Raw genomic sequence first — 27,496 nt, 5'->3', positions numbered from 1 at the left:
TCTTTTTCTTATTTCTGAATATGCTGAAGTGAGCAGAGCCCTGCCCAGGTCCCTGTGGGGCCCCTTCCAGTCCTCCCTCCTGCCTATTGAGAGCTGCTCTTTGGGAATCTTTTAACCAGGTATTTATCCATTTCAAGTATTTTCAGTTAATCCCATGGTAGCTGCATTCCTGTAAGAAACTCGTGTGACAGACCTTTTGGAAACCCAGGCAGACTACACCACACACTTACCAACCCCTCTAAAGAACAGCAAAACGTTTATCAAGCATTTCTTTTTTCAGGAAAATCAACTTTCTTCTCTTCCCAGTATTTCAAATGTATCCAACTCTGTACTAATGAGATTCTCAGTGACAATTTCACTTTGTCCAGGAGGGAACCTCAGACTTCAGGGTCTGTCTTAACCCCAAACCCTCTGTCTTTGTCACCTTGAAGCTCTCAGACAGTGAGGCTGTTACACATAGTGATTACATGCTACAATTAAGTAATTAAACTTTTTCACCTCTGAGCTCTCACCAGGCACTTAGGTGAACCATCTCAGCCTGGTGCATTTGCACTCTCTAGTTTGGCTATTTATTCCTCAACTTCTTCTGCTGACACTTGAACATAAGCCAAATCCAATGCCACGTCCATATAAAGATGACTTTTGGCACAGAAGCATCTCCAAGCTTTTCTTCACTGACTACAGATGCAAAATATTCATTGTTTTTCTGTTCTGACCTTATCTCCTATGAATGCTTCTCTTGCACCATAGCCAACTTCTGACTCTCCAGCTTGACATGCTTGAAGAAGTATTTATTATTGTTTGCCTCTCCCTTTTGCAGGTTGTTGCTGTGACTGGTTTTGGCTTGCCTTATTTCTCCTTTTTTGCATTTAAATTGTCAGGATACACAGTTTTTGTTCATTTAGACAAAAACTACTTTTCTAAACATAAAAAGAATGGTTCCATAAAGTCTGGGTATCAGAATCTGATCTGAGACCTAGACCTAATGAGGTTTGAGGTTCTGGGTTTTCTACTGGACAGAGATGTGCTGTATGGCAGGATGCAGAGACACCAGATTTTCAAGTGTGGTGCATTTCTCTGGACAAAACCCATCACTGGCTGGGATGGACTTTGCCTGGCTTGGGCTTCAGGGCGCAGTGCAGCTTCCCTGGTGGAGGGAGGGAACATTCCTCTGGCTCGCTGTGATGATTTTGGGAGGTGTTTTGGGGTGAGATCCCATGAGAGCCCCCTGAGTGGAGGTTTGGGGCTGGGATGGAGGGGCTGGGATGCTCTCAGCCCGTTTGCCTGTGTACATGTCTGGGAGGCCCTGTTGCCATGGAGAAGCCGTGGGAACTGTCTGCCTGGCTCGCCTGACTTTCCTAGCACCAAGTGAAGGTATCTCTCCAGCTGTAAAAAGCCCCCTGGCTGCCCTCTCTTCTGGGCTAACCCAGACCCCTAAACACCTGGGATAAACCCAAAGGCAGGGAGGAAACCCTAAAGGAAGGCAGGGAAGAAGCAGAGAGCAAGAGGGGAATCTGCAGGGATGGGTGAGGGCTCCTGGGGTGCTGTGATGGAGCTGGCTGCTTCTCCAGGGCACACAGACCAACACAGGAAATTCCCAGTGGATCTATGGAAATCTCTCCCTGTGAGAGCAGTGCAGCCCTGGGACATGGACCAGAGCATGGTTTGCATCTCCATCCTTGGACTTGTTCAAAACCCACTGGGCCAAGCCCTGAGCAGTTTTCAAAGTGGGCTGGACCCTCCCCAGCCTCAAAGAGGGAGACCTTGCTGGGGGACAGGCAAGGGGGAGCTTGAGGGAGCTCCAAGAGGCACAAATAAGAGCAGTCTGAATGTGGGATGAAGATGGAGGCATCCACCTGGATGCTTTTTAATTCTGGGAAATTGATAGCACTGGGCACAGCTTCATGGAGACTGTAACTGCTTGCACTTCTCTGCAAGTGTTTTTTTTTTTTCAGTTGCTCATTTAAAACAGATAGATTTATTTATCTTTTTTTGTTGCAGGAACTCTGGTGACATGACTGTGCAACAAAAAACAGGGTGGGGGGATAGTCATGAGTAGAAATCTAATTGGAATCATATTCTGGGGGAAAAAAATCCCATGTATTGAGATTGGGTTTTGTTTTGTACATGAAAAATGTCACTGTGAGCAACTTTGGGGTGCTTCCAGGTAGATCTGGTGGGAATTGTGTCATGGATAGAGCAGACCTGCCTGTTTGGAGCATGAATTATATTTTAAAAGGAATAGCATTTGCCTCAACTAGCAAAATATTTAAACATAGAAATAAAGAACATTTCCCCCATTTAGTTTACATACAAGGAAAAAAGGGTTGGGAAGCACAGGCTGACCTTATTTATTAAGTATTTCCATGTCTTTATTGTGCACACATGGCACTTTTTCTGCTCACAGCTTGGGCTCCAGCAATGATACAGCTCTGAAAATTTGTTATTCATAGTGAATTGTTCAGGTTGGGATAAAATTCTGCCTGGTGAGGTATTTGTATCCTGCTCCTCGTGTCCACACAAACAAGGAAATTTGGTACCTTCTTCATCTTTTTTCCTCTCTCTCCAGAGATTATTTTTCAATGGTTAGATTAATAGACCAATCAGACTTAATTTATCCAAATCATCTTATATTTTCTTGCAGATTTTACTTTGGAGTCTATGGAGGGAGAGAACTGAAGCTTTCCCCCAACTTTTGGTCTCTTCATGCAGGGTCTGTGAAGGATGGTAAAACACGAACTTATGCTACAGCCCTTCCTCAGGTACAGACAAGACAAGGTGTGTCTGTCACTCCCTTCTTCAGCTGCCTCTTTCACAAAGCTTGTAGGAATTTTAATTATCTATAAAACTTCTGTCCAATATTATTGAATGAGTGCCCCTGAGTTCCTGGGATTCCTGAACTTGCCTGTGGAGTCAGGGACACAATCCAAGTGCTTTTTCTATATGTATTATGAATAATATGTAAGAATTTGCTGCCCTACTCACCCAAGTGCTCTAAAAGCAGATTTATAAAATACTTTCCCAAGGAAAAACACTTTTTCAAACCCCCTCTAGGGATTGAAACCTACACCCATGAAATTGATCTGAGGGCTGGAACCCCTCTGCTGTGAAGAAAGGCTGGAGGAGTTGGGAGTGTTCAGATGGAGAAATGAAGGCTCTGGGGAGACCTTCTTGCAGTCTTCATATATTGAAAAGAAGCTTATAAGGAAGATGATGGGAGGCTTTTTATCAGGGCCAGGATAAGAGGCAAAGGAATAAATTTAGACTGTGTGATAGGAAGAATTTTATGATGAGGGTGGGGAGGCCCTGGCACAGGGTGCCCAGAGCAGCTGTGGCTTCTCTTGGATCCCTGGAAGTGTCCAAGGCCAGGTCAGATGGGGCTTGGAGCAGCCTGGGGTAGTGGAAAATGTCCCTGCCCATGGCATGGGATGGAGTAAGTGGTCTATGAAGGTTCCTTCCTACCCAAGAAATTCTGTGTGAATTGAAAATCCTCTAAGGCTGGGCCGACTGGTTGATCAGCTCATTTTTTGGTTTTGTTTTCAAGCACTCGATGACCTCAAGGCAGGTGTTGCTCTGGCAGGTGACACTGGGCACGGGGAGGTTTCTGAACACCCATCTCCCCCTCATGGCTCTGCTGCTTCCAGTCATCCTGGGAACGGCTGTGTTCTCTGCTCTGGGACAATGGTGGGGAGCAGTGACAAAGCCAGCGGTGTTTGTGTCAATCCTTCAGAGCTGTCGTGTCCAAAACCCAACAGCCCGACCTTCATCACCGTGTCCACCCCACGAGCAGAGGGACACACAGACTCAAATACACCGCCCTGCTGTGGAAAATAAACCGCGTGTGAAACCTTTCACTCGATCGGTCATAGGCAGGCTACAGTTTTGTATCAAAATGACTGATTTTTTTGGCAGGTTACACATCTGCTTCCTGACAGGAGCCTGGAGGGAGCGACCCCCGGGCCTCCCCTTGCAGCCGTGTCCGATGGCCGCTGCCTGGATGTTCCCCTCAGGGAGAACCGTGGAATCACCGAGGATCCCGAGCTGGGCGGGTCCCACCAGGATCACCCAGCCCAGCTCCCAGCCCTGCCCAGATCCCCCAACATCCCACCCTGAGCATCCCTGGAGCTCTGGCAGCCTCGGGGCCGTGTCCATTCCCTGGGGAGCCTGGGCAGTGCCAGCAGCCTAACTGGGAGAAGAATCTTACCCTGATCTGCAGCCTGAGCCTCCCTGACACAGCTCCAGTCGTTCCCTGGCTGCTGTCCCTGTCCCAGAGAAGAGATGGGTGCTGCCCCTCGGGAGGAGCTGCAGCCCCCTGAGGTGTCCCCTCACCTTTCCCTCCTCCCTCTGCAGCCACACGCGGCCCATGCGGGGGTCCCGCCGCCCCGCGCGGCCCCTGAGGCGGGGCCCGCGCCCCCTCCCCGGCCATGATGTCAGGCGGGCGGAGGAGGTGCCGCCGGCCAAATATAGCGGCGCTTCCTGGGCAGCGGGGCGGGCTCGTCCCTCCTTCTCTCCCTCCCGCCCTCCCTCCCTCCTGCCGCAGTCAATGGGGCGGCAGCGGCCGCGGCGGAGCGCAGCACGGGCCGGGGCCGCGGGCCGGGGGCCGGCATGGCGGGGCTCTGAGGCGGCGCGGCGGCGAGGGGCGGCGGCGCGCCCCGGCATGGGCAGCCGCGGGGCCCGGCAATGAGCGCTCCTCCGGCCGCGACCCCCCGCGCGAATATGGGCACAGCCGTGTCCAAAAGGAAGACGCTCAGGAACGAGGCCATGTCGTCCGTAGCGGCCAAAGTGAGGTGGGTGCCGGGGGCGCGGCGGGCGGTGCCTCGGGCGGCCCCGCGGTGCCGGGACCCTGCTGGCCCCCGGCCGCCTCGGAGGTCGTGCCAGGCTGGGGGGAGCCCCGAGACCCTCGGGATCAACCCAGGCACCGGTGCGGGCACGACCCGGGGTTTGTCCCCCAGGGCCATCCCGGGGCCGGGGAATGGCAGCTGCCGGTGGGTTCCTCTCGCTGGCTGCCCCGATCCCCCCGCACACCGGCGGCCGTGCCACCCCTGCGCCCCGCGGACCCTCAGCCTCTGGAGAGGTGACTTGTCCCCTCACGCGTCCCCGCCGCCGGCCCGGCCACAGCACCCACAGCAGGGTTTATTTGCTGGGTTGGCAGAGAGCGTGTCAGAAGTGGATTTGTCGGGGATGAATCTTTATCATTTTCGGGAATTCAGAAGCGCGGTCAGTTTGCCCGGTGGTTTCTCCTCGGCTGAAATGCCGTGTGCGTGTCCGAGGGCAAAGTCAGCAGCCTCCTTCAAGGGGTTTCGCTCCTTTGAATGGAAAATCTGCTCTGTGAAAATCTGCACCCACCACGTCTGCCCTTCCCAGCAGTGTCCCAAGCCACTACATGGACCAGTTAAGGGATTTGGGATATTTTGCCTGTTACGGTTTTATGTTGCTTGTCCTACCGTGTAGCATTTCTCTTACTGTCTGGTCCCAGCGCTTTTCAGTATCAAACATGGGAGATCCAAGAAAATATATTTGCTTCTTAATGGTACTTTGGTTTAAAAAGCTATCCAAGATGAGCTTTGACTTAGTGCCCTCTCCCAGATGAAAGGACCCTTCTCCCACGCTGCAGTGCAAGTGTCACAACAGTCATCTGGTGACTATTTGGGGACATTGGCGCAGCTTTTTAGCTGTTCTTTAGGTACAGCTATGCCAGGGGATAGGTCTGACACTGTCTACAGCTAGACTGGCTCTTAGCTGCTGGGAAAAAATTGGGAGAAATTGAACTTCTCAGCTGCATTATATAACACCTTCTTTGTGTTAGATAAAATTGCATTAGAATAACCTGGAGTTGTGTGTAGGGCTCAATCCGTGTTGCTGAGTTCTCAGTCACCTCTCTCTGTAACTCAGCATTAGGGCATCTCTGCTGTACTGGGAGGAAAGAGAAGTCTTAAGGCTTGAAGTGTAGAGATGCAAAGCTGTCTGTATCTTGCCATCTGTTTGAGTTGTAAAGAAATCTATCCTTCAAACTCTGGAGTATCTCGAGGGAAAGCTCTCCAGGCAGAGCCTGCAACTTTTCCCCATGTTTTGTAGCACCCTGTCCATAACCAGTAATGAAAACATTAATGCTTTCCATGGCATTCAGAGATTTGGAAGTGGGATTCTTTGTGGTGATGTCAGCCAGGTGCATATACAGAAATGACATGTAAAGCACCATAAGTGCTGTGATGGGGTTCTGGGAGTGGGATTAGGCAGTCACACAAACAACACACTCAGTAATTGGTAGGATTTCAAATGGTAGTGTGGGTGTTTGGGAGCGACTAATGTGTTTTGAACGTAATGACTTGTTAGCCTACAGCAGGGTGGGCAGATGCTGCTCGGGTTCTCTCAGCTGTGTGGAGTCCAGGAGGTGCCTCGGGGGTTCTGGTTTGCTCCACACCTGCTGACAAGCTGCAGGTACAGGTTTGTGGCAGCTCTGCACTGTCTCTGTGAATTAAGGTGGTTTGACCATAAAAGTTATGAGTAGATTTGAGCTGGGGGACAAAATGCCCTTGAGGAGTGTCTGGTCACATAGACCACAGCACAGGACAGGTGCTTTCATGTGTCTCCCTGTTGATGCCTGTGCTAGAAGTTCCTGATCCAAAAATCTTTTGAGAAGGTCAGGGAACCTGCCAAGGGGCTCCCTGCAGAGCCTCTTTGCATAGAGAAGGTGCTGGTGGTGACAGGTGCTGTCCATGTGCCTCCATCCTGCTGCTCCAGGCATGCAGGATGCTCCTGCTCCCCTGGGCTCTGTCATGCTTAGAATTCCTACGGTGGCAGTGACCCACCTGCTGAAAGGTTTCCTGGAGCGCATCACACTCAGCTCCTCTGCCCTGCCCTGGGTCCTCCTCCATGTATCTCCTGCATCCTTATCTACAGCAAGGACTCTGTAGGACACTGGGTAAGGCTACAGAGACACTGTTCTGTCCACCCCACGGTGGCTGGGCACTTGGGTCACTGCTGCAATGATCATGTGCCCTGTGGGTGTAGGCAGCTGGGGGATCCTGTTCTTGTGCTGCAGAAGGAGATGCCCTGGGATTGCTTCTCTTCATCTTCTGGGCTCTGTCCTGTTCGTATTTCTCATGACTTCTCTTTAGAGAGAAAAATCCTCTCCTGGAATTCCTCTGCAAGTCCAAGTGACCACGGTGTGTGTTTCGTAGGTGTGGCTGGAGTGTGTGTGCACACTTGACTGTTGTACTGAGCAAGGAGCAGGGCTTGTTTGCTGGTGTGAGTAGGGGGATCCAAGCAGGAGGTGCAGGCTCCCTAGATTGTTAAATTAAAATCTCTGCAGAGCAACTCAGGGGAATCTCATGTCCCAGGAGCATTAATTAAGCTCCATGCAGCTTGTTGTGTGCTGGGTCTTTTAAGTAGCTTCTTACAAACTAAGGACACAATTGCTCTGTGCCAACACTGTGGAGAGCACCCACAATGCTGCTGACTCTTGGTCTCTGTAATCGTCTTCTCCTGGGGGAGTTGGAGCGCCCTGCACACCTGGGAAGGGGCTGTGCTTGGTGCTGCTGCTCTAATCGCCTCTGAAGGGCTTGGATGCAAGATCTCCCTGTCAGGAGGGATTGTTCCCTCCCTGTGAGTGCTTTTATTGCCCTGCAGCTCCCGGGCCCCAGTGCGAAGGCAGGGCTGACGCAGTTGTCCTTGAGCGGTGACCTTGGTGCTGCCCCTCTGCTGACAGCCTCTCCAGGGCCCTGGCTGTGGCTGCCTGGCCTGTGCTCCTTGGCTTCTTCCTTTGAACTTCTCCAAGGGTGCAGATGAACCAGAGCCCTTCAGAAATGGGCTTTTGTTGCCTTTGCTGCCTGCTACCTACAGGAAAACACTGGCACCCCAAATGAGGCAATAAAGCAGATGTTTTGCTGCAGCTCTGCTTTGTATTTTGCTGGCCTACAGCTGTTCTTTGGGAGAGCGTGGTGGTGAGAGCAAACAGACATGAAGCTTTTGCTGGGTGTTCCAGAACCATCTCTTCTTGCAGTCATTAGCACAGGAAATATTTGAGTTGGGAGTGTGGTTCATCTTTCCCAGTTCCATGACCTTGGCATCTAGTCCAGGATAGCCCACAGATGGATAAGAATTTGGTCTCACTGCCCCTCTTCCTGCCTAGAGAGGGATGAAGAGTGGCTTTGAACACGGCATTAGTTGCTGTGAAAGGGTAAATTTTTCATTGATGAAATGCAGAGGTAAGTGACCATGTACCTTATCCCAGGCTTCTTGCTGCATGAGTGGTTTTTGGCTTAGCTTGGGGTTCTTCATGGAGTCTAGATTCTTCTGCTTGTGAATTTTCTGATGAGTGGTATGAACTGTCTCTGATTGCTTTTTTCTTTTAACTTCTGCCTGCTCCTCCTCTCTTCTCCTGTCCAAACTTTGTGATCATAAATTACTCCAATACTGTGGGGTCTCTAAGACCCATTGCTGACATCCAATCTCTCTTTATTGAGAGTGAGAATTTCAAAATTAAAATTTTTCCAGTTACCATTTCTCTACATAGATATTTGAGAAAGCTAATTTTTGTCAGGCTATTGTTACTATTAGGCTTAAATAACATAGGTGTCAACAGTATTTAATGACTGAGCTGTTAACTGTGGATGTGCTGGAGGTGTTCCCTTCTCTGCTTGGTTACAAGAGCAGGATTGCTGCTGTAGGAGGACGTAGGTCCTGATGATGCAGGTCTCTTCTCTCCTGTATGCCTGAGATGCAGCACTGTCAGATGCTGTCACAACAGATTCTTGCTGCAACTCCTCTGGGCATTACTTCTGAAGGAGCAGGAGAAGGTGGTGGGTGTTCTTTATTTTTCCTTGCAACACTCCTGAATAGTCCAGGTTTTGCTTAGCTTGCTGCTGTGCTCTAAATGGAGTTATCTGAGGTCTTTCCTGTATCTCTGAGAGTTTCAATCTGCATTTCTTCACTCTGTAAGTGTCAGTTTGGTGGATAAATTTATGTGCATCAGTTTCTCATAGCTGCTCGTGTGCATCAAGGCCCCTTTTATCCCGTTGATGTGATTATTTCAGAGACACGAAGGCCATTCTGTGCTCATTACATTGTAATTGAGATCTTTGTTATTTGGCGGTTTTGCTCCTTTGAGCAAATCTCTGTCTAGACTGTCTGTGCTTCTTCACAGTTCTCTTCCAGAGCCGAGTCCAGCTCTGACATCTGAGGCACAGTGAGTACTGGGAAATGCCCCCAGAAGGGGAGCTGCCTTTCCTGCTGGGAAAAGCTGCCCTGTCCCTCTTTCCCTCCCTGGAGCCATTCTGATGGAATGCTGGAGGAAATGCTGGTGTTTCCTGAGGCTTGTCTTTGCTGCTTAGACTGAGCAGCACAGCGTGCTAGAGCCCTGGTCCCTGCTTGGTGTCCTTCTGTTAAATCGAGCTGTGCTGACTGTGTGACATGCAGGTCTGTTCTGCCACTAAAATGAAAACCTCTCTTCAGATGAGTCAGGGCTAAACTTGTCCTGTCATCAGCTGATCACCTCTCAGTGCTACCTGCTCATTTGTATGCAGCTTTTGCAGTGTCATACACTCAGGGTTATAGCTCACCGGCCCATGGAGCTGTAAGGCACCTTGTACTTCATCTCATTTATGTGAAACAGGTTTTCTTTTTCATCTCTTGCCAGTTAAATTATCCCAAGGTGTCTCTGCTGAGAGCTCGGTTGAAGGGGTTTATGTCCAGTGCTGTCCAGAGGTGTGAGGGGACTTGAACTCCATTGGCAGCGATAGCAGAGGCAGAGCTGAGCTGAGAGAAAAGTCTGATTGTGTGATTTGTGGTAATAGATAAAAGAGAGAGAAAAGAATGGGATTAACAGAACAGCTACCATCTGTTTGAATTTTGTTCTGGCTTTATTTTGATCAAGCCAAGGAGAGAGGAGAAATGGCACAATAATGATCCAGGCAAGTGCTGGTGGTCTGGGATGACTGTGAGGGCAGCGATGGCAGGGAAGGGACACAAAAGGCTTGGCAAGGGGCAAGTAGCCATAAGGAGCAAGTGTGGCCACCAGAGTCCCCTTGGCAAAGGGCACGTGCAGGCATCTGCAGGAGATCCGCTGAGGCATGGCCAAGGAGAAGCCGATGGCACTGGGAAAGCGGGAATGTAGAAGGGAACCACTGAGATAATGGGCAGAATAATTAGTGTGAAGTTCCCGGTGTAATTGGCTGGAAACCCCCCGTTGCACACTGTGCTGTGCAGGCAGCATCGCCGTGTCCGCCGGGGCTGGGGAGCTCTGCCCACGTGTCCACGTTTGTTTGCTCCTGCATTGGCCTGAAGGCTCTGAGAGCCACGGGGTGGAATTGCAGGTTCAGCCTGGGCAGGGAGCAACGCTTTTGAGCAGTTCTGTGCTCCTTGACTGAACTACTGACCTGCACAAGAGCTCTGGGTATGACCTGTTCTCTGGGAGCTCTGGTGCCTGGGATTGTACCCTGCTCTGCTTGGGGAAACCAGAGTGTGAGGTTACAGACACTGCAGCACCTTCTAGCCCAGGCTCTTCCTCTGAGTGGAATAAGGTGGGCTGGAGCGCAGCAGTGCTTCTCTGGCTCTGTCTTAGCCAGTTTTCAATTTGGATCTTAGCAAATGTTTTGTACTGGTCTTTTGAGTCCATGGTTTGCAAGCTAAAGGTGAAGCGTTGGTTCAGATTTCAGACAGACAAAACAGCTTCAGGCATTGGTGAAGAGATGAATGGAGAGAATGACAAATGAATTTGGATTTCAGGAACCAGCTACAGACTGTCATCATATTTCAGCATTTTTTGTGTATATCACCATGTTCTCTCACTGATAATTTACCTTGGAACTCGTTTGCTGTTATTTTTTCTACATGGAATGTCTGCTGATGTAAAAGAGAAGCTTCAAAGTTTTTCCCAATGGTCTATGTGTGTGCCCTGTCTCTGAATGATGTTAGTAATGCCTCACAAGGACAGACATTTCCATGGGAAGCCTTGGAGTCCCAGAAGTTTTGGTGGAAAAGATCTTAAAAGTCTTGAGCCCACCCATGCTCAAAGCTGGGCTGTTGCTGATGCTGTGTGAGATCAGCTGTGGCTCTGGCTGAGCTTTAACCACCTCTGAGATGGGGTACAGGAACAGCTCAGGAATCAGAGAATTGATAAGGTTAGAAAAGACCTCCAAGGTCAGTGAGTCCAACTGCAAACCAAACCCTGCCACATCCACCACTAAACCATGTCCCCAAGTGCCACATCCACACTTCCAGGGATGGTGATTCAACCTGAAGAATCCACACTTCAGTTCCCAACTTTACATTTGTGTGTTGCTGCAGGATCAAATCTGCTTTTTACCTGGACAGAAAGGCTGAGGGTGCAAGGAACATTCATGAGGTGCTTGTCCTCTTTGATGGGTGAACCACAGTCACCCCTTTGTTCTTCACAGTGGGGTTGTGGGCTGATCATAGAGCTCCCCATGTGATGGAACCTCCTTGTGACCATCTCTGGGGGTGTTACACAGTGAGGAGGACAGCTTGGGCAGCTGCCACCCCAAGCCAGTGTCCAAAGGTACCACCTGGGACCTAAGACATAAAAATCTGAAAACAGGGAAAAACCTCAGCATTGTCTGTTAGTCTGTTAAGATTCAGACCTTTCTTCTTGCACAGCTCCAGCTCCAACTCCAAAGCATTTTGCATTTGACTGTGCTGAAATTTAGTCCTAGGGAGATTAAATTACTCTTTCTTCATCGTTCATATTGATCCTCTGTTGCTGGCTGTGGATGACAAATGGACTTCCCACTCCTTCCAGCCCGAGTCACTCTGGGAAGTGCATTGGAGCCTTGTTAACCTTTTCTCCTCTGGGAGGTGGTGCATAAAAGCATTGGGGAAGATCCTGGCTACACAAGTTGGGATGTGCAAAGCAGACAGTGTTATTTGGAGGTCAAAGCCATTTTGGATATTTAATGGCCATTATGAGCCTTTTGCAGCAGCTTGAACTGGAGAGGATGTTCTGAGGCTGAGCAGCTCCGAAGGAGGAGGACAGTAGATGTGATGCCTTGGTATGGAGAGTGTTCCTTGTTACAGCAAGTCTGGTCCTTTCCCCAGGAGATGCTGATGTGTGTAGCTCACAGCTGCAGTCAGCTCTGGGTGACTTGGCTTGGCTTGGCTTGCCAAAGAGGTGGGTGGCTGTTTCACCTCCCTCCTTGCCAGTCTCCACCCTGCCCAATGGCAGCTCAGCCCAATTGGGATGCTGCAGACCTTGGAGAGACTGTTCTACAAACCTGGGGAAATGGATGGCTGGGGAAAACCTGGCTCTAGTATCAGCTCTCGGGTCACAGGTCTGTTGGGTACAACAGTCACAGTATCAGAACATTGCAAATGCCCTGGCAGGTGGAATCTGGAGGTTACTGAATTCCAATACCTTGACCAAGGATTCCTTTCTTGTGTGGGTTGCAGGCAGAAAGCTCTTCCCTGGTTGGAATATTCATAGGTTTGCTCTTTTACGTAGGCCTGGATGTGTGATAAGGGTTGAGCTCACCCTGCTTGCTTGGTTCTTAATATATTCCAGTAAAATCTCGGTCATCCACAGGAATCCATCAGAGAAACAGGAATTGCTCTTGTGGGAGGTTGTGGGTGTCTCTCAAACAGAAATGTCCAGTAATCCAAATACTGACATAACTGGGGCTTGAAAACTTAGGGTTCAGGTAGGTAAAACGGGCATTGACATCCACATCTGAGCTGTGATGGCTCTCAAATGGGAGCTTTCAGGACCTGGAGGAGCCTGGAGTGGTGTTTGGCTCTGGGGTGGAGATGCCTCCCTCCTGGGGCTGCTCAGGAGGGCTGGAGTTAGTGAGCCAGTTTCTGTGTGCATCACAGATTTCATGCAGGTGCATTTCAATTCTATTTTTTCGTTTTTGAAACTAAAGCCTAAACTAGTCCTGGACTTCTGGTCCAGCTCTGTTTCCCCCTTTGTCCAGGGGAACACTGAGGTTCCAGCAGAACCACTGGAGTCCTGGTGTGTAATGAGGAGGCCTCGCTGCTCTGGCAGTGCATTTCCATGGGTGCCACCTGAGGCTGAGGGAATGGCAGCTGCAGGAGGACAGCAGTGTGTTGGTATTGAACTGTTCCTTCTTTCCTTGGCCTTTAAGCATCACAAATCTCTCTCTCTCTCTCTCCTTGGCTGCCTCCTGATGCTGGGACACAGAGCGGCAAGGGCTTTTGGAGAATACCTTTCACAAAACCATCCTGAAGGCAGAAACGGCTCAGGTAAGAGAACTGATGTGCCTTGGTTATGCCCTTGTGTGCCTGCACCTATGGTTAATAGCCTTAGAATGAAAATGCATTTATTTATTTATCTGTCATAAACAGAGTCAGAGCTTAGCAGGGGGAGTTGCCCCCAAGGAGAAAAGGCAGTTTGGTGACCCAAGGCTTGGTGGGCTGTAGAGATGAGTTCAGTTAGGGGACAAGTGCCCTGTCATAAATTCACCCCTGCAGCTGATGTCCTTAGGAGAGGCTGCAGCTGGGAAGTGACAGCACTGCACAAGGCTTCTGCCCTGGTTTGTGACTCCTGGGTCTTGCTTTCACTGGGTATAAAAAACAGGTGAGTTATATTCTGTTCACTGGTGTGAAACCTTGTTGGCAGAGATGACATCTGGATTTTTTCCCAGTGTTTGCTTCAACAGAAGTTAAACTGAGATTTGCCTAGATGAGGGCACTACATGTGCCTGCTAATGTGTCAGTATTTTCCATGCAGATATTGTCCCCATCAGTGTATCATGAGTTCTGCTTGATAGGCAGGAGAGCAAAAGATAAACTCACCTAAGTTCTAACGGGGCTGTGTCTTCTCTGTGACGAAAGAAAATATTGCACAGACAGTAAATTAATTTCAAAACCTACAGAAAATCCTGTGGAATCCACAGAAAGTCTGTGTGAACAAGTAACAAATTGTTCTGTGCTCTTGAACTGCTATGCAGGGGATAAAGTTATTAAACAGAATGTAACATGGAGTGATGTTATCATTTTAGGTAAGCTCTGTGTGTTTAAGCCTGTACAGGAGATGCCTCTTGCTATAAGAGCAGTCACACAGTCCTTGGCAGCCAGCTGAATTGTTTCCTTTTTCCTTGGAGCTGTTCTAATGACCTTTAAGTTGTCCTTGGCTGAATTGTGCCAAGGTTGTGAATGGAAAGGCTCTAAGACAACATCCTGAGGTTTTCTTGGTTTCTTTTCATGAATAACTCCAGTGACACCTTTAGTTACAATATTTGGTCTAAGAGCAGCACATGGAGGTAGGAAAGGATGGGAAGAGAAAGGCTGGGGTGTGGTGCAGCTGAATTGAGGTGTCTGTGGGGCAGCAGGAAGGGGGGACTGGACAGACTGTGCAGAGACTGGCTGGCAGGAGCTTCCCAGAATGGAAAAACTTTTTTTGTTCCTTCCATCATGGCCATTTCTGCAGGTGTTTCTATCACCTGGAGTCTTTACCAGGCTTTTTTTGCAGCTCCCCCAGCCCAGTTTCCAACAGGGAGAAGTGTTGGCTGCTGATCACTTTGTAGCACCCTTGTAGTGCCTGTGGTGTCATGTTGGGGCCAGGCAGAGGATCTCTGATGGAGTCAAGAGGAAATTACAGATGTGTTCAGGTCCCTGAGGCCTGGGCAGCCCTGGTGAGATGGAGGGAGTGGGAGCCTCTCTGATGTGCATGAAAAGCTGCTGTTAACTCATCCTTGGGGTGCTCCTGGTTGCTCTGACTGTCAGTAAGGACAGCATGGCAAGGCAGCTGATGTGACTCCTGGATCATGTGCCACATCCTCCAGAGCAGCATTTCAGCCCTGTCCATGCCTGTGACATCCATAACCTCTCCAGGGATGCCTTTTCACCTACTGCCTCTTGGTGTATCAGCCTTGAGATCGTTCTTGAATCCAGGAGAGTTTAGTTGCCACAGGCAAGAATCAAGCAGTGAGAGACACACTTGGAAATACCACAATACTTACGGGATCCTTAAGTATTCACTTGGAAAGAAATAAAATTCCCTAGAAATTACTCTAAATTCTGAGGAAGAGAGGAGGGAAAAAAAAAAGAATCGTCATTTTTAAGTCATCTTTTGAAATTCTGCAATGTATAACTTAACACAGTCTGTAACACTTCTTTATAAATAACCCCAGTAGGAAGGTTGCTATCCAATAAAAAATGCTGCGAGTAGAAAATTTGGCTCCTTTTAGTTCCTCCCAGCAACTTGATCACAGGGAAGTCACATCTTTCCTTCCTGCAGAAATTCCATCTCAGGATCACTTAGTTCTGGAGGCTTCACCTTTGGCTGGGCAGGGTGCTGGAGCTGCAGCCTGAGCTGTCACCCAGAGGCTGCAGGGAGGCAAAGGAAGGGCCTCTGCTGCAGAAGTTGAAGGTGTAGCATTGATCCAGATGGACCTGAATCAGCTCCAGCTCCTCAGAGAGCAGACAGAGTCAATGTGAGCAGAACTGAGTCCTCAGTGCCTGTGTGAACCTGTCAGCTCTGAGCTTTCACCTTGTGCCTGGTGGGCCAGGCCTGTTTCTGCTGTCATAACCCCAGCTGTGCAGCCAGGTGCCCCCTGCACTGCCAGCACACTGAGCTGGCATGAAGGCTCTGGACTAAATATGACTGGAAGAAGGCAGGCCTTGATTCAGTCCAGAAAACAATGGTTTGAGAAATGATTAAAGTCCCTGATGAATGCAGTGAGGGAAAAGAAGTGTGGATTTTGAGGAGCAGGAAGGTGGTGGAGCCATCAGTGGGACAATGAAGGCATAAATGGAGGAGGGAAGGGATCCTCCTTTTCTGGACCTTTCTCTCTCGTGCAGGGCAGTCCTCAAGCAGAAAATGAGGCAGGTGTGAATCTTTGGGATGTCAGTTCTTTGCTGCTTTATCTGGTGGTTCAGCTCCTCAGCAGAGGGGTGAAGCTCTGACACCCCAGGCAGCCCCAGGAGATCCATGGAGGTGTGGAGGGAGATGCTGAGTGTGCATTCACTGCCCAAACTTGCTCCACTTTGCTGCACTTTGTTCTCAGAAGATTGTCCATTTTAGTTTGCTTTTTTTTTTATCTTTTTAGTCCCTTGACTCCAAGGAAAGGAAAAGATAAAATGGCTTTTGCATCCCTCATAACTTCACATTCCACAGCTGATCAAAGAGCTGCTTCTTCAATCATAACTTTTATTTGTGGTTTTATCCGCTGGAGAGCTTGTGTGTTTGTGTGTGGCAGAATGTCTTGGAGAAATTGGGGAGTGGTAATGAAGAGCAGCAGAGGGATTGCAGATCAGCAGGACAGGCCAGCTGCCTCCTCCAAGGGCTAAATTATGTGCAAGGCTGTGTTTTCCTTCTGTTTTCAGTAAAACAGCAGTGTGTTCATGCTCTGCTGGCTTTGCTGGGGCAGGGGTGTGTGCAGTTGCACAGCTGCACGAGGTAAAGAGGCTTGCAGGTGTTGCAGGGTGTACCTGGAGGGAAGAAAGGTGAGGAGGAGCATTTATTGGTCACAGCTTCTGATTCTTCCTGATGGGAGGCCCAGCTCCTAGACTGTGGAGCTGCCAGCCCAGCCTGGCTCAGAGCAAGCACCAGGTTGGCCTTTTTCTCTAGAGGATATTTGTTTTGTCCCCAGGACAGACCAGCAGTGCAGCTGGCCCTGCTCTCAGTGTATCCCTGATGAGGTGGAGATGGCCTCTTTGGGAAGAGCCTGTGCTCTGGAGGGAGTTGTAGGTGGCCTGAGCCCAGGACAGAGCAGGGATGTGAAATCTCATCTCTGAGGGCTTCAGGCTGCTTCCAGCATCAGCTAGTGCAAGGATGGTGTGGGTGTATCCTGCAACTTGCTGTGGAATGTGGTGTTGGCTTAGAAAGGGAACAAAGACGTAGGTCACGGTGTTACCATGGAGATGCTGAGGCCGGTGGAGGAGCTGCCACTTGCTCCTTTGGGTCGCGTCTCACAGTAGCAATTCCATCTCTTCACATTAATGTTACAGGCCAGACTAAAAGGTTACTCACCTGTGAGACACCAGGTCAATGCTATCTTGAGTTTGTTTGTTTTCAAAGCCCATTTGAGCAGGGAAGACTTAATTGGAACCATTTTGTCATAGCTAAGTGACCTTCTGGTTTCTCAGAGCAGCTCCCTTCCAGAAGCAGCCTTTGGCTGTTCCCTGTGGCTTTGCAAGGAAGTGTTTGATGTTCCCTCCTCTGGAGCAGTGGGGTTGGGGTGCCCAGTAAAGTCATGACGGGGCTGGCTTGGTCAGGCCTCAGGTAACCCATAGTGAACACTCTGCAGGTCCTTGTGCACAGCTCAAGGAAGACAAGGAGCTGCTGGAGAGGGTCCAGCAGAGGCCACAAAGGTAATGAGGGGTCTGGAGCATCTCTCATATGAGGAGAGACTGCAGGAGCTGGGTCTGGTTAGTCTGGAGCAGAGAAGTCTCAGAGGGGATCTGGTTAGTGCACACTAGGCACTTAGACAGGGAGCAGAGGTCATAAACTAAAACACAAGATGTTCCACCTCAGCATGAGGAAGGTGGAAAGAGCTCTGCATCAGGTGCCTGGGGAGGGTGTGGAGTGTCCCTCTCTGGAGACATTCCAAACCCACCTGTCTTCCTGACCACATTTCAGCCCTGAGCCCAGCAAGGTGGGCTGCCTGTCCTGTGCCAAGGGTCACATTGTTGGGAGAACAGAGGACATGGGGAGAAGCTCTGCATTACATCTCTGAGAGGGAGCAGAGGAGACCAGGACCTGGCAGCACACCTGAGGGGCAGTGACAGGCATGTGGGAGGTCTTGGAATTGAGATTGCAAGAGAAACTTCTCAACTGTGCCATTTGAATGGTTGTTATGGGTTTTGTAGTGCCCTTGGCTCTGGCCAGAGCACCTCTCTGCTCTCCTCACTGAGGGAATCACCTGGATTCCTCCTGGTGCAAGGTAAAGACATCATTAACCTCATTCCTACTTCTATGAGCAGGGCCACGTTCATACGCCCAAAAACTTTCCATTCATCTTCAGTGACTATGGCAGTCCTTTGATATAAAGTTGGAACTTAATTGTCATAAACATCAGGTCCAGAGAGTTCCAGCTGAGGAGGAACAGGGAAGAAAGAACTGTCTCTGAATTTATTTTTTTTTGCTGAGATGACAGATGTTCTTTTAATATGATTTATCTGGATTCCCCTTTGCCACTTTGCCTCTGATGCTGGAGCGGAGGCTTTAAATCTAAGGTGCTTTAATCATCAGTTTAGCTGCTAAATACAGGAATAAATTTGGAGCTTCTGTCTGTGCCTTGTGGCTATATTCTGCCTTGATTTATAAACTTCTCATCCCACGGGGTCACAAGGCTTTCTGCAGCAGAAAGGAGTTTGGCTCCAGAGTTGTGGATGGGCATCAGTCAGCTGGGGCTGTTCCCAGCATGGTCCCTGCTCTGGAGAAATGGGGTGGCAGTGAAAGGAAAAGGTGCAAATCCTTTCTCTGTTCCCTAAATCAGACTGAGTGCTCAGACTAGAGTTCCTGAATGAGAAAGGATGTATTGTAAATATCTAATAATAATAAATGCCTAATGATCAGGAACCACATGTACTGGGAATGTGGGCTCTTTTTTTCCCAAGACACTGCCAGTTGCCCAGCACTTTTTATTTTGTTATCACTGCTGTCAGTCTTTGGTCATGCATGTGCCCTGTGTTGGGCAGTGCTGCGTGGAAGGTACAGAAAGAAATGTCAGACAGGAGCAAGTGAAGCCAAAAAGACAAAAAGACTCGTGTTCAGGTACGTAATGAGGAGAGTGAGAAGTGGTTTGGCCCTCAGGACTGGATGTCAAGCCCTGCTGAATGGAAATACCACCTGGGATGTTTCTGATACAGGTGGACACATGATCTACAGATCAAGCACATTGGTCTCCTTCCCTTTGCCTTGTGCTCAGTCCCTCATGCACAACAAATCCATGTAGAGCAGGAATCAAGGTGAAAAGCACCTGAGGAACCTGATTGATCTGGTCCTAGGTAGCTTTGCAGCTGTGTGAGACACAGGTGTTGCTGCTGAGGGGAGCAGAGTCGTTCCCAGGGCAGCTCGGTTGGCACCAAGGAGGAGGGAGCTGTGCCAGGCTGCCCAGTCACGCTGGCCAGGGCTGCTGTGGCAGGTGGCTGGAGCAGCTGGGAGTGGGAGAGGTGGCAAGAACGATGTGAAAATGAAAAGAAGGGAGCAGCAGCTCGAGGAGAGGGTGTTAACAGCAGCCTGCTGCAGCTGACTCCAGAAGGCAGCTCCAGTCATTAGTGCCCCTTGGTTCTCCTCACCCAATGCTCCTGTGGCTCAGCTCTAATCCAGCATTGATTTCTGGAGCAGCCTGAAGTGGTGTGGATTCTGTTCTACAGGACAATCATTCATTATGATGGATGTTTGAATCTCTTTTCCTTCCTATTTTTTTTCTGTAGGTAAATTCTATATTAACGACTACTCTTGAATAAAGCTTTGCACTCCCTTTGCATATTAAGTTGCTTCTCCAGTGTGTAATTACTGAAGGTGCTAAATTGAATGAAAATGAAGAATCATCCAATTGTTTTACAAAAAGAAAGCACATTGGTGTGCTGGCAGCCCTTTGTACTGTAGATCATGAAAACTCCTTTGTAAGTACAAGTGGAAACACTTTGAGGAGGGGACAAGTAAGGTAGGAAGAAAGAATGATGCTCACATTTTGCATGCTAGATCAGGTAAGTAGTTTATTTCAAATATATCTGGTCAATCCTGACAGGATTTCAGTAAAAAAATGATGCTTATTGAAAGCAGTCATGGCTCCCTGAAATGTCTGTAAATTTTATGGAGCTGAAAAGACCTTAGTGCCTATAAAACAGAGACTGGAATTGGTCTCTTTGCTCTTGTGATCATCAACATTTTCAGGCATATTATGCTTTGGGGACCTCATTTTTCCATTTAGCCACAGATCTCGGGGCTCAGGAATTCCTGGATCTCTGAATTCCAGAGCTGTCAGTGTGTGAGTGAAGGTGACACTCCTGTGTGTTCCCTCTGAGGAGGCTGTGCATCTTCCATACAAGTATCAGTTTCAGGAGGAGCAGGGGCAGCTGTCAGCCACGATTTTGTGGTGTCTTAAGAAATCTGTAGCGTCACTCTGCCCACACAGATTAGTAAATTTGACAAGTTGAGACGAGTACTTAGAGCTGGCCTTTGTTTTTAATTTTAAAAATGGTTTGTTTGGCACTATTAGCGAGCACAGATCTTGGCAGATCTCAAGGAGTCATTTGGTGGTGTTTTCCCAAGATATGCCCACTCTAGAGCAGAGTTAATCCTGGAGCTGGGGAGGATCTGAGCTGCTGGAGAGCAGATGCAGGGGACCTGCTGCCTCTTGAAGGGTGACACGTGGTTTGAGAGACTTTGGGGCCTGTGTCACTGTTCTGTGACACTGCACCTGCAGCTTTGGAATGCCAGCCTGTGTGTGGAGCACCTTCCTCCACTGGAATGGCCCTTGCTGTTCATCAGGCTCCTCCTGGAGCAGGTGCAGATGTCCACACTGACCATGGGGCAAAGTAGAGCCCTGCCAGCTTTTCACATTACCTGGGCAGTGTCTGAAGGGCAGTACCCCTCATACACCTGGGCATGGATTTTTGACTTTGTGTGAAGCCTGGACAGAGCATCAGCTGCAGGTTCAAAAGGCACAGCTCTTTCTTCAGGACTCCTGCAGTGTCTCCTCCTGGCCAGCTCCAGTATCCAGAGACTGTGAAGAGATAAATGAAAGGAAACCTGACTTGTGTCAGCCTGAGCAGCCCTGACAGTCCCTTCTTGAGCAGAATGGCCAGACTGATTTATTTCCTAATGGTGCTGGAGGAAGTTGTAGCTCAAGCAGAAAAATGAGGCAAGGGTGACACCCTGTAGCAGTACCAGCTCAGTTCTGGTTACAAAGAGAGTAGGAGGAGAGACACCACCACTCTTGTCTAGAGGTCATTCTCCTCTTCTTCATTCACTTCATGGCCAGTTGCAAGGTAGCCAAGCCTTCAAACTGTGGATGAGTTCTTCCAGGTCATGACTCAGTAGCTAAAGAAGTTTTGTTCCTTAAATATCTACTGAAGTAAAGGCTTGGGGTTGCTTTCTGCCTCTGTTTTAAGTGTTTCTGTCTGTGCTGGACACTAATGATTTCATTTTTTGGGTAGTAGTCACATGAATAATGTATTCCCTGCTGAGCCTTTTTGCCAGTCCCTGAGCTGCTTCCCATCTGAAGGGAAGTGTAAGAGGTAATTAACAACCACTTGAAAAAGGATTAGCAGGTGGGTGGGAGCTACTGTTGGGTTCATGCATGGAATTGCCATGGAAATGCTGAGATTTCCTGGCACTTCATCCAGTGTGTGGGCTCCAAAGATAGTTGCACTCATGGGCCTCTCTCCTTTGGATCTTCCTACCCTGCAAAGGGAGCGGCTGTGTTTTCTTACGCCCGTGGCCATCTGTGAGACCGGGGCGTGCAGGGAGCGGGGTGCTGTGCCACAGCTGTCAGCTGAAGTCTTGCTGTATTTCTTTTCATGTCAAACCACCTGGCAGAAAATCAGGAGTTAAAAAAAAAAACAACAAAAAAAAAAAACCTTGTTGGTTTGCCCCTTTGCCAGTGTTCTGAAAGAACTTAATGCACCAAACAGAGCTTGGCACTTGGAGAAGGTGGTGCTGGTCCTTGTCCTGCAGACTGTACCAGCTCCATAGCCCTCGTGTGGCTGAGCAGGGCTGCAGCTGAACCAGGGCTGTCTTGCATGGCAGCATTTTTGGGTTGTGCTATGAGACCTGCATTTGCTTCTAGAGTTGTTGGGTGGTCACACATGCTTAAAATACCGGGTCTCTCTGTGAGAAATATCTCTCATTTCAATGAATGTTAGAAGGTGGTGATGAGCACGTGTTCAGCTGAAACAGTTCCTGTGGGGACCTCCTGGTTTCTGTCTCCCCTACACAGCAGAGGGCCTTCTGAATTGTCTGCAGGGCTTTGCTTTAAGGAAAACGTGCCTTTTGTTTCAGATCACCTGCTAGCAGACTCCTACATCGGGCAGGAGGACTCCCCTGAGATGCAGCAGGTGGCCCAGAACAAGCGCAGGCTCTCGGTCATCTCGGACGGCAAATTCGAAAGGAGCTTCACGGAGGAGCAGGCGGAGAAGATGCCGAGCGAGGGCCCCAAGCCACGAGTCTACACCATCTCCGGCGAGAGGCCGATGCTGTCGGAGCACGAGAGCGACAGCATGGAACTGGTGGTGATGAAGGGGGCTGCCCACGAGGAGTGTCACCACGGCCACCACGCGCACGGCGCCGGCGGCTCGCACGGCGTCCGGCACTGCAAGGCCTGGCCGGGCGGCCGCCAGGGCTCCAAGGAGTGCCCCAACTGCACCAGGCTGGCTGCCCCTTCCCAGCAGTCCATTGAGCTGGAGCAGCACCCGCCTGGCGAGGCTGGGTGGCACAGGAAAAGGCTGGAGAGGATGTACAGCGTCGATCGAGTGTCTGGTGAGTGACACCAGAGGTGACACCCATCTCATCCCAGAGCAGGGGTTTTGATCCTGAGCCCTTCTGGTTCTGTGGGGCAGCATTCCTGGAAAGGGATTGTCAAAGGAGGAGTTTGAAATATGCTGAGCTCAGTTAGAGGCCAGCTTGCTCCTGGTCATCAGCAGCTGCTCTGGCTTTAAAGCTGTAAAACACATTAAGGGATTGTCAGTCCTTTGAGATGAGTAGTCCCTGAGAAGCCTCTACAGAATTGTTGGCTAAAAAGGAATTTATACAACTTCTCCTTTGCTGCTTCTGTGGGTTGGAGGCTTCAAACAAGTAATTCATTTGCAGTCTTGAGTTGTTCTGCTTTGCTTCTGTCTGAGTGTTTTGGAGGAGAGCAGACTTTGGGACTGCATCACAAGGAAGTCTTTAGCATACTGGAATGCAGTTTCATTTAACATCTATATTTCCTTGGAGTGCTTTGAATCAAGACTTGACGTAAACTGTGAGCTGAGAAGGAGTGTCTGGTACAGCTTTCTATAGATTTCTTGGAAGCTGCACTTCAAAGGAAGGCTCCCCAGTTGCACTTAGCATTTTTTGCATCTGTAATTGCAGCCACTTTCTGTATTTTTCAGGGAATAATCTGTAGGATATGATGATCTGTACAAAACATTTGGTAAGATAGCTGGTCTGTGGGAATTATGCCTGCAGTGGGCAATTTGACTGGGCTTGGGCCAGTGAAAGTGAATTAAAACATACCTTGACAATGCCAGAATATTAAATATTATCAGATCTGAAGGCTCAAATGACTGAGGTAAGACACAATCAGCAACATGGAGCAAAGCATTAGGCAGGGGAGCCAGAAATTGGGTGTAAAGCAAGATGATAAATCAGGTATCCCCCAACCCCAGGAATCCAGTCCTGAGATCTCACAAGTGTTGTGGCAGTGGATTTCAATACCCCTCTGATTCCCTGCCTGCCTGACTCCAGCCTGGGAGTTCTCAGCAGGAGCTGCTGCTGGGGCAGGTTCCTCTTCCACATGTAATTGCTGACTTATTTTGCTTTTTGTCTTAGTGGTCATTCAGTGAAGGTGATGCAGAGTTGTGATGCCCTGGAATTAGGAAAAAAAAACCACAACTGGTTTGGGCAGGGCAGCTTACAAAGAGAGGTGACTAAATCAGCTCAGTTATCTGCAGGTTGTGGAGCTGATGGGTGGTTTGACTTCCAAACCAGGGGAACTCCTGAAGGCCAAGTCACCAGGAGCAGCTGTGAGAGGGGTTTATTGAAACTTCAGTGACAGAAAAAGAGAGAATATTTCAGGCTTACTGTTCTGAGTGGAAGGTAAATGCTTTTCTACTGGGCTGTGTCAGAAAGAGCTGGAGGAATGGGACAGTTTAATTCAGTGGTACAAAGGAAAAGGCAGAGACAGGAAAATGCCCTTCATGAAAAATGTTTCTTTTCCCTGCTTTTTTTATTCCTAGTTCAAATGTCAGTTCTGTAATTCCTGGATTATTCTAATCTTCAGTGTTTAAGATAAAGCTTTTATTCTTCACTTAGTATCCTGATAGACAGGCTTTGCAGGAATTTACAGAACACTCGGTGGCAGTGTGCATTTATATGAGGAGGATGAGACTTGAGCTCCTGTTCAGTCAGAGCGGGATGCTGAAGGAAAAGTCCTGTGAGAAAAAGCTCAGTTTTCTGGGGAGGAAGTGTGGCTGACTGAAGGATGTCTGTGCCTGCTGGGTGCTCAGGCTTTGCTCTCTCTCTCTCTCTTGCAGATGATGTCCCCATACGAACCTGGTTCCCAAAAGAGAACCTCTTCAGTTTTCACACTGCTACTACAACTATGCAAGCGTAAGTGAAACCACTGCTGTGCATTTTGTTCTGTACCTCAGAGTCTGGATGTGCTCAAAGCTGAGAGCCTGGAGCAGGAGTTGTGTCTTTGGCATCGCTGTTCAGGGATGAGAAAGAACGAGGGAAACTTGTCTCTTGTTAATTTTCTTTTCCCATTTCCTAGTTCTTTCCTACTGCTCTCATTTGTTTGGTTTTACCTTCTTTAACTCCTTGGGCTACCCAGCTCTTCTCTGCTTCCCTGGTTTTGTCTGTGACACTGTGGCCTGGCTGCCTCTGCAGAGCAAGGGTCCTGTGGATCACCAGCTGAGACCCTCCACCAGCTGCTTCTGCTGCAAACACTTCCCAAGGGAAGGTTATTCCAGGCTTGTCCTGCATCCCTCACTCCAGAGAGGTGCCTTCCTCTGGGATAAGAGCCCTGCAGCTCTGCACTGGTGTGCATGTGTGAAGAAGTATTAGTAAAAGCTCTGTAAAGTATGAAGGGGTGTGAGTTAGGAGGAGCCTTTCCCTCCACACTCTGTGTTTGGGAGGAGGCAGCTCTCAAAGGGCTGAGCAGGGTAAGGGAAGCCTTGTCCCCAGGTTGTACCCTGGTTGTACCAGGTCTCCAGGTTGTTCTCCAGGCTTGCCAGCAAGTGCTGCCTTCCTGGTTTTGATTATTTCCTACCTGACTGGAAAACCCAGCCTTGTCACCTTTTTCTTGTGTGCTTCTTCCAATGTGTGGGACACCCTCAGCTCTCTGTTTTCTTCTTGTCTAATCTGGTGTCCTTTTTGTACTCTTGCTTCTCTGACATTTCTTCTTCCCCTTGTACTTTTCCCTCACAAAATCCTAAAAAGAGGCTGATTATTTCTCTTGGGACAACCCAGACTGGATCAGACCTGGAAGGATTCATGTAGGGAGAGCTGGATCTGGAGTTGAGGACTGGGGTAGCTACATCCCCCAGATAAAAAACATTTTAAAATGTGGGTCCTGATCTGACCCACAAACCACATGCAAAATCAGCACATTTGGACTTTACCTTTATGGTTTTTGGGCAGGTTTGATGCAGGATGATGGCCCATGGCTTACAGGGCTTGAAGGCCAGCTTGGGGTTGGTTTGGGGAATGGTGCCCTGAGGGAACCCTTGAGGAGCACAGCTCCCTTGGTTGATGTGGCTCCTTGGTTAACATTTCTGGAGCTTCTGTGCTGCCTCTGAAGTGATGCAGAAACACCTGCAGAAGTTCAGGGCATCTCCCCAAAGCGCTTGGGTGGCTCCCCAGGTGCCCCTGGCCTCTGCTCACTGCCTTCATGGAGCAGACAGTGTTTGTCATGGTGGGAGCTGCTCTCCCTGCTCCAGGAGCTCGTGGTGCTGCAGCCTGACAGGCCACACTCAGCTCCTGTGGATCTGCACGTTCTCTGGGTCTGCCTGGAGCTCAGTTTGCATCCAAGCCACATGTCAGCCCTGCCCCAGGGAGGACTCAGCTCAGTCAAGGAGGAGTCTCACCACTGAGAAATGTTTAATTTAAAAAGCAATTTCCTTCCACCTAACAAGAAATATTCTTTCTGGAGTGAGAATTCCCTTAGAACACTGGCTGGGGCTGAGCACTAATAAATTCCTCTTCTCTCTCTTTTTCCCTGCATCTCCTGGAATCTCTAGCATCTCGTAAGTATAATCTTCATTTTTTTTTTATTTCCTTGTCTGTTGGTGTCCTGGATAAACTCTCCTCTCCTGTCCATCATATTCACTCATGCTTTCCCTGTGCTAGGGGCTGTCTGTCAGCTGGCAGGAGGTTAGGTGGCTACACCAGGTAGGCCTACGTGGATCCCACCAAACCATCCTCATCCTCTGAGCGCAGCCCTCAGCTGCTGGCACGCTTTGTCCCTCTCGATGCTGGTGTGCAGAGAGGCTGTGGCTGCAGCTCCCAGGTCCATTCTGCAGAGCAGGGATGGTGGTTGCTCCTTTGGGCCAAGTTCTGATGTTTGAGGAGCAGCCCTAGGGAGTGAGGAGCTGTGGTTTGAGTGCCCTGCCCTGACCCACACACGGTGCTGCCCGGCCCCATGGGCAGCTCCACCTCTGTTGTCTGCCAGGAGCTTCCCTCTGTGTGTCCCTTGTCCTCTCCACTTCCAAGCTGTGGACTTGGTTAATGCCTTGAAATGGTTTCCCAGGGCGTTCAGGGGCTACGCAGAGAGGAAGAGACGGAAACGAGAGAATGATTCTGCAGCTCTTATCCAGAGGTAGGGCCCCTTCCCCCTGCAGCTGTGCCTGGTGTTGCATGGGCCCTTGGGGTCACTGCTCAACCCTGGTGCCGTGACCGTGGCTGTCCCTGTCTCTGTGCTGTCCTGGGGACACTGGCAGTGGCTCTGCTGGAGCTGTGGAGGTGAATGATGCTCAGGATAGCTGATCTCCATCTTCTTAAAGAGCACTGTCAAGTTGCTTTTTAGCATTCCACATGATTTGTGCCTCAGGCAGGGAAATACTTTAAAAATTAAAGATGCAATTTCCTCATTCCAACTTGGAATTTCGTATCATCACAGAGTGGTTTGGATTGGAAGAAACCTAAAATAGGATCTAGTTCCAACTCCTCTGCCACAAGCAGAAATTTGTTTCAGGTTAGATGAATACTTTATGTGCCATTGCTGCATCTACAAATGCACCTCAAAAATCTAAGACCTAGGCAAAATTGACACCTCTAGTGACCAGAAATCTATTCTTAAGTCTTTTTTTTCAATAATAGAAGGGAAATAAAAGTGGATGGGGACTGATTCCTTGTCCAGGTATTACAGGAGGGCCTTTCCTTCTGCAGGCCTCCTCTGGCACATCACTTACAGTAGGAATCAGAACCAGTTTGGTTTTTAAAATGTTCCAAGACTTGTGGCAGCCTACTAAAAAGGATAACACAGCATCTGCGTCGTTGGTTTAAAACTGCCATGATCACTTCAGCACTGTTCAAAACCAGGTGAGAGAAAAACATCAGGTTTTCTTAACTGAGAAATTAGGAGGAAATATGGGTTTTTTAGCAGCTTCAGAATGATGAGATTTTTTTCATCAGTACAGAGAAATAAAAATCCAAACTAAAGACACTCTAAACAAATAGACAGTGTATCTTTAAAAAGAGAGATTTCTCAGAATTTGTTAGGTAGTGGCAAATCTTGGAGTGAGGGATGCCCAGAGCTTTGCCCACTGCTGGAGCAGCCAGAAAGGGGAGTGTGAGAGGTGCTGCCAGGAGTTGGGGTGGTGAAAAGGCTGGGCAGAGTCTGGTGACCCACTGCAGGCAGAGCTGGAGTGG

The 27,496-nt window shown here is 49.2% G+C and overlaps 1 protein-coding gene across 9 annotated transcripts in view; it reads left to right on the top strand.

Annotated features, from left to right (window-relative positions):
• Nucleotides 1–27,496, top strand: part of NSMF (NMDA receptor synaptonuclear signaling and neuronal migration factor) — a 54,300-nt gene that overhangs the window by 8,042 nt on the left and 18,762 nt on the right. For 2 of the 9 annotated variants that reach the window (XM_015644745.2, XM_015644750.1), the window contains exons 1-6: nucleotides 4,539–4,787; nucleotides 13,154–13,215; nucleotides 21,926–22,402; nucleotides 24,160–24,235; nucleotides 25,867–25,872; nucleotides 26,376–26,444. In XM_015644745.2, coding sequence (XP_015500231.1) covers nucleotides 4,681–4,787; nucleotides 13,154–13,215; nucleotides 21,926–22,402; nucleotides 24,160–24,235; nucleotides 25,867–25,872; nucleotides 26,376–26,444 — 797 coding nt within the window. In that variant the 5' untranslated portion in view covers nucleotides 4,539–4,680. Of the gene's footprint in view, nucleotides 1–2,644; nucleotides 2,763–4,538; nucleotides 4,788–13,153; nucleotides 13,216–21,925; nucleotides 22,403–24,159; nucleotides 24,236–25,866; nucleotides 25,873–26,375; nucleotides 26,445–27,496 lie in introns of those variants that run through there. The other 7 variants (XM_015644751.1, XM_015644747.1, XM_015644753.1 and 4 more) reach the window with 5 other exon arrangements.

Source organism: Parus major, chromosome 17, assembly GCF_001522545.3.
Source record: "Parus major isolate Abel chromosome 17, Parus_major1.1, whole genome shotgun sequence".
Classification (NCBI taxonomy): domain Eukaryota; kingdom Metazoa; phylum Chordata; class Aves; order Passeriformes; family Paridae; genus Parus; species Parus major.
Note: the sequence above shows the minus strand (reverse complement) of the source record. Positions and strands in the feature narration are given on the sequence as shown.